This window comes from Rhagoletis zephyria, unplaced genomic scaffold, assembly GCF_001687245.7.
Source record: "Rhagoletis zephyria isolate East Lansing unplaced genomic scaffold, Rhagoletis_zephyria_1.1 Rzeph_scaffold_00076, whole genome shotgun sequence".
Taxonomy (NCBI): Eukaryota; Metazoa; Arthropoda; class Insecta; order Diptera; family Tephritidae; genus Rhagoletis; species Rhagoletis zephyria.
Genome location: NW_016157160.1, coordinates 63,882 through 75,085, shown reverse-complemented (window position 1 = coordinate 75,085; position 11,204 = coordinate 63,882). Strand labels below are relative to the sequence as shown.

Sequence of the window (11,204 nt, the reverse complement as noted above, 5' to 3'; positions counted from 1 at the left end):
ATGATATATTACAATATAAATATTAAATTAAAGAGGTTTAAGAAAGATACCTGCGGGAGATATTTTTGAGTAGAATTGTCACCTCTTTGAAAATTTAAACTCAGTTAAATTGATTAAACAAATGAAATATTGCAATGTGGGTATCAAACTAAAGAGTTTTTAAGAGACCCACGGTCGAAAATATGTATGAGGATGGTTGCCACCTGTTTGAAAATTTAACTCAATTAAATTGGTAAAAGAAATGAAATGTTACAATATGGGTACCAAACTAAAGGCATTAAAGAAATCTTGATTTGGAAATATTTTCAATAAGAGTATGCCCTACCTAAAAGTAAAGACTGCAAATATTGGAACTAAATGAAATATTACATAATTGGTTCCAAACGAAAAGTGTTAGGGAAAGCTTGACTAGAGATTTTTTTAATGTTTCCACCTATCCAAAAGCCGAACAGTTTAAATGAAGAAAGAATAAACAAAATCTTATCAAACGAAGTGATCGACGAAGAGTTGGTATACAAATTTCGCAATGAAAAAAAAGTAATAAAAAACTACTGATACAAATGAAAAAATAATAAAAACCATACCTAACGAAAAAATAAAAATATCCCATGAAAGCGGTTTAAACAATCCTTAATGAAAACTTAAAACTGTTGTGACCATTCCCTAACATTATAAAATAGTTAAACAATTTCACTTGGGGTCGCCATAGCCTACTACGTACTATATTGCGAGTAAAGAGAATGTGCCTACTTTAGCGTTAAGTTTTTCCAACTTTCGAATATCTAAGAATCTACGTTAGTGAAATACATCTACCAAACAATACCCACATTTTCCAGAAATTTGTTTGCTAAATAAGATGAGCTGCTGCGGGTTTTTAGAAAAATTTTTCCGAAAATCAGCGAGACCAATTTGAATAACGTTGGATAATATTATGAAGAAAATGATTATTATTATTGTTCCGTTCTCCTATTATATGCCTAATCAAACATTCACAAATTGAAGCGTGAGCAGAAGGGCATTTATGATCGCATATTGCAAATGTTAACTGCAGAACTGAACCACTCACGAACAATTTTTTACAAGGGCGTGTAATTTCTGGCATATGTCAATGACATCGACATCATCGGTAACACAAACCTCGAAGTCTTTCCTGGCATTTCCAAGTTGGATAACGAAGCAAAGCGATCGAGTTTGGTGACCAACGAGGACAAGACGAAGTATCTCCTGTCATCAAACAAGGAGTCAGAGCATTCGCGCCTTGGCACATACGTCACTGTTGCCAGTTGTAATTTCGAGAAAGTCGCCAATTTCGTTTAGTTAGGAACCAGCATAAGACCGACAATAATGTCGGCATAGAAATCCAATGCCGAATTACTGTAGCGAACAAGTGCTACTTTGGACTGAGTAGGCAATTCGGGAGTAAAGTTCTCTCTCGACGTACAAAACCCACACTCTATAAGTCACTCATCACGCCCACGCAGACGATGGAACGATGAGCTGTATAATCTTTACAGCGGCTCCGTTGGCTTTGACATGTCGTTCGAATGGGAACAGCGTTCCAGGACTAAAAGTATTCGACTCGCAATCCGCTGGTGGTAGCAGAGGAAGAGGGAGGTTCCCACTGCAATGGAAAGACCAAGTGGAGAAGGACTTGGCTTCACGTGGCATTTCCAATTGGCGTAAGTTGGCACAGAGAGAAGCGACTGGCGTGCTTTTTCGAACTCGGCTAAAATCGGTTATTCGGTTATAGCGCCAAATAAGAAGATGCAAATGATAAATAACCTTCTTCTTGGATGAGCCAGGAGGAACTAGGAGAACACTCCTTACAAGATTGTAGCAACGGTTCGATGAAAAACTACATAGCCGTATCTCTCGCTTCATCTGGAACATCGATCGGTGGCAGATTTGCGTAGAAATGTTCAACCATTCGGGAATGCATTGGTATTGCTCGCAGGAGATTTTACGTAAATATTGCCTGTAATTTCTCGACTGACACCAGCGGAAGAGATAAATGCTTGCCTGAAATATTCAACATTGTGGCAAGACGAACATACATACATTGCAGTTCACTACGAATATGCGTGTGCAACTACAGAGCGATTAATCAGCCCAGGTATTAACGCGACAACTACCGAACATAGGGAACGGAAAGCTGCCAGTCAATGAGAGATTAGGACCAATTTTATTGCCTCATAATTTTTGTAACTTAGAAACATCGAAAAGAGAACTGAACGAAAGAATTTTTCCGGATATTCAAATTAATTATAGGAATCACGATTGGTTCAGTGAACGAGCTATTCTTGCCGCGAAGAATAATGTTTATCAATCCAGCATTCAAAGTGATGAAATAATATGTGTATATATATGTAGATAAACACCGTTGTGGAAATAAATGAAGCAGTTAATTATCCAACGGAATATTTGAACTCGATTGATCGTTCAGGGATTACCTAACATCAAAGAACGTAGATAACAAAAAGGGACAACTCGTTATAATTGTAGCGAATGTGCGCAACAGGGGCGTGCCTTCTCTTTTGCCCTAGTGCGTTTTTTGATTGGATGAAAAGAGAAGGCATCCGGAAATTGGAAATAGGTGTGGCAATTATCACGTTGCGGAATATTAATCCGACCGATACACGACTTCGATTTAAATTATTGCAATTTCCAATTCGATTGGGATTCGGAATCACAATCAATAATGCTCAGGGTCAACCTTTGGAAAAGTATGGTTTAGATTTAGATGCGGGCTGGTTCTCAGATGTTGCGTGTTTCCGTGTCGGCAAACCAGATGTCATTGATATCTACGCAGAGAATTGAAAAACGACAAATATTGTGTGCACACAAGTACTTATTACAAAATCAAACTCATATGAAACGTATGATTTGTTTCGTTAATAATTTATCATCCATGTAACAGGAATAAGCCACAGCAAAGCGTGGCAGGGTACAGCTAGTTTAAAAATAATAATCTAAAACACTTGTAAATTTGTAATGCACTAATTTTACTCAACTTCGGTGTAAAAAAAATGCATAACTCAAATTATTGTAGAGTGCACCCCATAATACTATACTTAAATATTGCATTGTGATTTTTTTCAATTTTTTTTTGAGATGGCATATTTTCAAAAACTAATTTTCTTATCAAACAATTTGTGTGAAAAATTTTTCAAGAAAAAAAGTTTTTAAAATATTTCTTTTCATAGAGAATTTCGATGTGGGTATGTGTGATTTTTTTTTAATTTTTTCCTCGCGCCGTTCTCGAGATATTTGGAAAACTACTAAATCGATTTGGTTTTGTTTTTGTGCTGTAAAGTTTTTAAAAATTTATTAATCAAGCTCAAATTTCATATTTATTTATTATTTATGTTTATGCATCAACCCCTAAATTTTTAAACAAATCAAACACATGAAGTGTGAACCCCGTCCGTTTTGGTATGGGACGGCCCCATATATATATAAGCAATTAAATACATTAACAATTAAAAATTCACAGATAAAATATTTAATAATTTAAAATATTAAAAAATTAGAAAAAATAAACATAGATAACCATAATTTAGTTTGCGAGAGTCGATAACTACGTTTTCTAGAAATTTTAATTAGGGAAATACTGAAGTATAAGTTTCTTGAAGTTGCCTCTAGACCACTGATGGGCAGTGTTGCCATTTTAGCCGTTTTCCGGCTAGATTTAGCTGGTTGCGATAGCAAACAGCCGGAGAAATTTCGATTTAGCCGGCAGCCGTTTTGCAGAAAAAATTTAGCCGAGTTTTTAGCCGATTTTGCTATTTGCCTTATTTTCTTAAATTTCAAATATGTATATATGTTTCCATTTTTGACTAAGCGTCCCAAAATCTGTTAGACTACTAGCCTTATCGTGGAGAAAATTTTCATGTCAGGCAGGGTTGTATGAAATTGGGCTGATTTCGCTTATTTTTATTTTAAACGAAGAAGGGATTTTCTTCATAAAATATTTGTTATAAATGTCTTAATTTTAAGTGTGAAGTTTTATTCGCAAACTTAGAAAATAAGAAATTATTTCACTGTTAACACACTCAAGATGCAAATTTGCAAATTCGCACATTTGCAAGTTTTTCTACCAGCTAGTGTCCACGGTTGCATTTCAAACAAAAGAAATTTGTATAGAATTTTAAAATTCCTCAGAGGGGCAAAAAACAGGATCTACGTGTATATATCTTGTCATTCCGACTTTCTTCAACATACGTTTCAATTTCTTTGTCGGGTTTTCTATATCGACTCTGGTTGAGATTGCATTCCGATTAAGAATACAGTTTTTTTTTTGCCGAGTACCTTTCAAATCATTGGAATTAACTAAATTAATTAAGTAAACAAGTATTAACTTACATTTTTCATTTTAAAATCGCTCCAGTTTGTAAATTTTTAAATTTAACGAACTTGTTTATTCAAATTATCGTCGACAAAAAATCCAACCATGTGCCATAATCATATGCTTTTCCTAATTGCAAATTCGTGCTGGCAAAACTTTTTCCGGCTCGAATTTGTAACTTCTCTCCAAGAAATAGTCTTTTTACTCGTGATTTACTTAAATAAGACATGTGAAATTTAGTTGAAACATTTTAGCCGTTTTTAGCCGGTTTTATTTGCAAATTTAGCCGGTTCGTCCAAAAAGTTCTGGCAACACTGCTGATGGGCACTGTCTTTCCCGCGGGCAAAGCTCCTTTGAGCTTCCTATACATTTTGTATAGGCGCGTGCAAAGTAAAAGCTCTCTCTGCTCATCACTGCACTAGGTCATGACTTCCTTAGCGTCTGAGGAAAGAGTTCCAAAGTCCGAAAAACAGTCGGGACGAGCATAAGTAATTGAACCTGGACAAGATTAGAGTTAAAAAGCGAGAGCATTTAGAAAATATGAGTTTTTCATATAGGTATTCCGGTTTCGCATGAGCAATTAGCTGAAAAATAAAGATGCGGTTCCTGGCATTTCAGAAATATTGTATGTCGCAGTCAAGTATCGAGTTTCTCAACAAAGAAAGATGGTCAAACATCTTCAGACCTTATACGTGTCTCGTGGCAAAATTAAAGCGACGTCCAACTTGTGACTAGAGGGAGAATCTAGCTTTCTATAAACTACCTCAGAATACGTAATAAGGGGAACTGTTAAACTCTGAACCAATTTTCACGGAAAGCTCAATTTTTTTCTTTAAATATACGCACATATGACTTCCGCGCATTAAGATGAAGCAAGTTTTTCTTCGACCACTCAAAGATCGAGTGCAAATCCTCATTAAGTCTTCGACCAACCCTATTCTGTTGGATAAATACAGTTGAAAGTTAATATACGTTGATAAATATACTAAATAGTAGAGGGCCAAGAATAGAGCCTTGTGGCACGGCTGAAGAGATGGGGGCGAGTTCAGAGAGCTTATTACCAGACTTAACTTTTTGGAAACTACTACTTAAGTAGTCTTTAAGCAGCCTAACTGCGTTAAAACCAAAATAGATAGCTAATTTATTACACAACAATGTGTGATTAATTGAATCAAAGGCTTTGGAAAAATCGAGTAGGCAGAGCAAGAAAGGTGACTTTCATCGAAAGGTTGACGAATATCATCCAACACTTTTACAATTGCCGTTGAATAACTATGATGGGGCCTGAAACCAGATTAAAGTTGACTCAGCAGCTTATTGGTCTAAATAAAATCCATAACCTGTTGAGCTATAAGCCTTTCGAATACTTTGGATCGTCCCGGTAAAATGCTTATAGGCCTAAAATGACACGGGGAAGGGGCACCCGGTTTTTTAGCTATAGGTGTAACAGTGGCTACTTTCCATGGGGCAGGGAAAGGTGAGGTAGTAAAGCACTGATTAATTGTGTGCGTAACACAACAGTGTTCGCCCATCGGTTGAAATTCAACCGCTAAAATTAAGCAGAGTTGACGTGAGGTGAGCTGAGTTGAGTTCAGTTGAGTTGAGTTGAGTTTAGTTCAGTTCAGTTGCGTTGAGATGACTTCAATGGAAAAGAGTTGTGCTTAGCACTTAGCATAACATAACATAGCGTAACATAACATAGCATAACATAAAATAGCACAACATAACTAACACAAAATAAAAAATCATAACATAACATAACATAAAATGGCATAAGATAACATAACATAACAAAGCAACTCATAACATAAAATAACATAACATATCATAACTTATCTCATTCTTCAGTTTTATCCTCTTTAACTCTTTGGCGAATAATGAAACACCTTAGTCTTATGCCTGCAATTTAACCCTTATTTTTTATTTTAATTCAGGTATTAAAAGTGGGAAAGAAATTGGCAGTATTGGATCCGGTTCGCCCAGTGAGGTATTCTGCGCTGTTCCAGGACGACTTAGCCTTCTTTCCAGCACGTCCAAATACAAAGTTACAATTGCCGAGGTGCAAAGGAGGTTATCTCCGCCCGAATGTTTAAACGCTTCTTTACTAGGCGGAGTCCTTCGAAGGTTAGCAATGTTATCCATTATTTCCAATACGCGTATGCATTTTTCTTTTTTAACTCACCACAGAGCCAAGAGTAAGAATGGCGGGCGACTTCTAAGGGAAAAACTTGAAAAAATTGGCTTGAACTTACCTGCTGGAAGACGAAAGGCTGCTAATGTTACATTGCTCACATCTTTAGTGGAAGGAGAAGCTACTCACCTGGCAAAAGATTTCCATTTCGTCTGCGAAACTGAGTTTCCAGCACGTCAGCTTGCCGAGTATGTTATAAGACATCAAACAGAACCCCAAGATTCTTATCGACGAAAAGAACTTCTTATTCATTCGCAACAGGTAAGTCTGTGTATAAATATAAGATTAGACATTTCTTGTATTAGGTTTATTGTTGAAAATACTTCATATAGTTTAGTTACGTCAACTAAATGTGCTTTTCTCAACACGTGATTTGGTTATTGTTACATTATTTGGTTATGCATATTTACCAAATCATTTGTTGAGAGAAACCATCGAAAAGTTGTAGTTGTCATGATATCGCTTTTACATCTGAGAGAGTTTGTAAAGGAGACTCCAACAAAAGTTGTTTGCCTTCATACTCATAAATCAGAGTTTCAGATTAGACCGCCTTAAAATCAGAAAAAGGGTTCGGACCCTATGCTACGGAGAACTCTTTTGCAAACATTTTAAGCCTACTAACATAGTGCACACTCTAATTTTTTTTTACGCATATTAAGAGCGGGCGTGACTTTAAATTTGTTTCTTGAATTCTAACCACTTATTTTTAGAAATTTCACAGTTACACATAAAATGTTTAAAATTTGCTCTACAAACTGTTTGTTTAAATTTACGCATATAAAGCCTACTAGCGCAGCTATTGGATGTATTTTCGATATTATACGTGAAATTGTTTGTTTAAATTTACGCATATTCAGAGCCGTAACCAGTTTCCTCTCCTAATGTGTGCAATTTTACACGCCGTGTTAATAAAATTAACTATCTGTCTATTTACTTTTACATACCAAATTTAATGTTTACTATCAGTAGAAAATGTATTTTTACGTTCAAAATATCTGCAATTTTAAACATTTAATGTCTATATTTATGTGTATATTTTAAACATCTTATGTGTATATTTATACATATTCTGGTTAAAAAATAAACACTTTTCAGCAGTATGTAGTTTTACATGCACTTTTTAAAGTGTAGACCTAGTTTTATATAACTTAAAATTTTCTTTCACATAAGACTTTTGAGTAAAGCTTTATAAAAACCTTTATTAATTTTTTTTGCCAAAAATCTATTAGAAAACAGCGTTTAACATTCTTTAGTGCATTTATTACACACGTATGCGAAATCACACACGATTAAGTGATATGATAGGCTCAAAACTGGTTTGATAAAACACAAAGCTTTGCAAATGCGTTTGATAAGGAGGCTATTTTGATATTGTAATTAGGGATGTTAATTTTTCAGCTTTTTCCGATCCCAGATTTTCAGGATGTCATTATCAAAATCCCGGGATCGCGGGATTTGGCCTGCGGATTTAGATATTCATTACTTTTTAACAACTTAAATCGAAAAAATTGCTTCTATATTGTTTGAGAAGCTCTCCTACCATAAAATAAATAAGAAATGAATGGGTTTGAAACCTACTTTTTTATTTAAAGTGGCGTTTTTATTTTTTCTATCTGACGCACAGTGTTTCGCCTATATGGAGTCAGATGGAAATAATAATTAACCTGCGCCGGTTTCGCTGAAACTTGACATGTGCTCTAACTTTACTTAGGAATGAGAAATTATGTAGTTTGGTAAAGATAGGATAATTGCCACGCCCTCCACTCTTGTGGACGGAAATATTAAAATTTATCCAATTCCGATAAAATTTAGTTTGTACTCTCTCTTTTATTATAAAACCGTAAATGTAAAATATGGGGAAGATTGGAGAACTATAGCGTCTACAACTCGCAAAAAATGTGGGCCCAGTCATTAAATGTGATGGAATTATGGTTAATTTTTGTTTTCTGCTTTCCAATCTCAGAAAAGCAAAGGCCACACTTTAAAATTATATAATTGTAAATATTCCCTTTTTTCCCCAATGTTTGCTGTGATTTTTTCATTGTTCGAAAATTTCTTTTCGCGAAATTTTGCAAAAACAAGCTGAAAATCGAAAATTACATATATTTGCAAAGCTCCGCGAAATGATCCAATTATACATACATACATTCGAAAACTACATACAATTCTCTAAAACATGCGTCTAGTTTCAAGACCTGGCGAACCGGTACTATTTCTTTTTTTACTAATAATCTTACCGATGAATAGGTCAAAAATATACCAGAAAAAATTGAAAATATGTGAAATAAAAAAAAAAACAGATTTCGACAATATCCCTCTCCACTTTGAAAGTGTCCCAAAATAACAACCATTATTTAAGAGAAAAAATAACCTACAAAACAGAACAGGTGGTTTATTTTTTGTAAATGTGTGCTCCTCTCAGTGGAAAAGGATTATTTGAATATCTCTTTCCGTTGCTGTTGGACACGGACACTTATCGCTGGAAGAGAAAAAATAAGTGTTAGAGCGCGGTTACCCACGAACGTGTACGCAGGATATCATAGAAGTGCGTAGAAACATATCAAATCTGTGACTCTATATCATTTTCTTTATAACTACCTTTATTTTAATCTTTCTTCCTTTATCTTCATCTTTACTCATCCTGATCTTTTTCTTAATATTTATCTTTATCATTTGCTACATCTACATATTCGCTTTCACCTTTTCCCTTATTTCATTTCATTTCATTTCATTTATTAAGAAAAAAAGCATTAGTACAATAAGATCATAGATCTGTTATAGTACAAAACAGAGATTAAAAATACCAGTAAAATAAAATACATACAGATTACTTAAAACAAAAATAAAATAAAATATATATCACATTATACATATGTAGCAAAGATCAACACAGATGACAAGAGAAAGTTAAACATTTAGATAGCGAAACCCAGACTCACAGAAAATAAATAAATATTTGGTTCAGCGAAAGTACGTATCGCGTTTATTCGAGCTAATTTAGGGAAAATTAGTTTATTGTAGAGATAGCTAGGAGCATTATCTAGCAAAAGTCGACATAGAAATATACAATTCCTGGCTTTCCAATTCTCGGAGATTTCACAACCCAAAAACGCGACCTCCACCCAGAGATATGGTCATATTTCGCTAATCCAAATACGTAGCGTGTTATGTGGTTAAACATAACATCAATTTTATCGGCAGATTGAGAATTCAATTTGCTGTAGACAAGTACGGGTTAGCATATGATCGGTAACATTAACTGTAACGCAAGTTTTTTCCTAACGTCAACCGGAGTGTAGGCGGCACTCATTCTCAAATTTCTTAAAATGCTGTACACTTTGCTGACAACAGAGTTTACGTGATCGTCACATGCAGGCTAGAGTTAATAATAAAGCCAAGATTTGACACCTTTGACACAAATTTGAGACAACTACCGGCAATAAATAGTTGCGGAACATCTGAGTTGTTGTGCTTCTTAGAAATAGGTAGCACATATGATTTTTCACTATTAAGGCGGAGGTCATTTCTCAATCCCCAGGAAGAGCTGGATGCTAAGTCATTGTTAAACTTAAAACAAAGTTCATCTACATTCTCGAAATTTGCTGAAAGATAGAGGTGTACATCATCAGCATATGCATGCATGTCCACATGCTGGCAAATATAAAAAATGTCATTTATGAATAAACTAAACAATAACGGTCCCAATATTGAACCTTGTGGGACGCCAGCAAGTAGTGGTTTTAGCGTAGATGATTGAGAGCCGATTCTAAGCTGACCAACCAGATAACTCTGCATGAGTAGCACTGCAGAATTCCCAAACCCAAAATAATTTTTCAATTTCATGCGCAGAAGGTTATTTATGGTTCACAGAGTCAAAAGCTTTAGAAAAGTCAAGAAGGCATAACAGGGTTAACTCGTCTTGTCAAAAGGTATTCTTATATCATCTGAAATTTTTAGGATAGCCGTAGAGCAGCTATGCCTTGCTCTAAAACCAGACTGAAACGGAGATAGCAAATTAAATTCACTAATGTGCGCTTGAATTTGGTTGGATATTAATGACTCAAAGACTTTAGACAGTGCAGGTAAAATACTTATGGGACGAAAATCACAGGGACTACACGCAGACTTAATTTTAGCAATTGGTTGTACATTTGCAACTTTCCACATATCAGGGAAACACGAGGTAGTGATGCTATGGTTGATGACATGAGTCAGAGTAGGCAATATATGTGGCGCAATTATTTTAACAAACTTAATAGGTATGCTATCTTCCCCAATTGCGTTTGAGCGTATCCTGTTTATACATATTGCTACAGCAACTTCTGATACAGTATTAAATCCAAAGACTTTTTGGCCAGCAAATGTAGGAGGCAGAGGATAGGGTGCAGTGGGAATACTATCACAAGAGGAAGTGGTGGTACGACCTACAAATGCCTCGTTGAGGTCTTCAGGGCTGAGTAAGCAGTCAGGACTGTCACTGACATGTACACGCAAATTTTTTAAATTACGCCACAGAACATGGTTCGGAAGCACAGGATTCAACATTTTACTATAATACATACGCTTTTCGCGTTTTATTAAGGCAGTTGTCTCATTCCTCACAAGTTTATAAGCACACCAATTTAAGTCATTCCGGTTCTTCTTCCATACAGAGTATTGTTTGTGGCG

At 35.3% G+C, this 11,204-nt stretch overlaps 1 protein-coding gene across 2 annotated transcripts in view; it reads left to right on the top strand.

Annotated features, from left to right (window-relative positions):
- TfAP-2 (transcription factor AP-2) overlaps positions 1-11,204 on the top strand; it is a 429,556-nt gene that overhangs the window by 390,245 nt on the left and 28,107 nt on the right. For both annotated transcript variants that reach the window (XM_017628545.1, XM_017628537.1), the window contains exons 5-6: positions 6,280-6,469; positions 6,533-6,797. In XM_017628545.1, the coding sequence (XP_017484034.1) occupies positions 6,280-6,469; positions 6,533-6,797 (455 nt within the window). The remainder of the gene's footprint in view (positions 1-6,279; positions 6,470-6,532; positions 6,798-11,204) is intronic.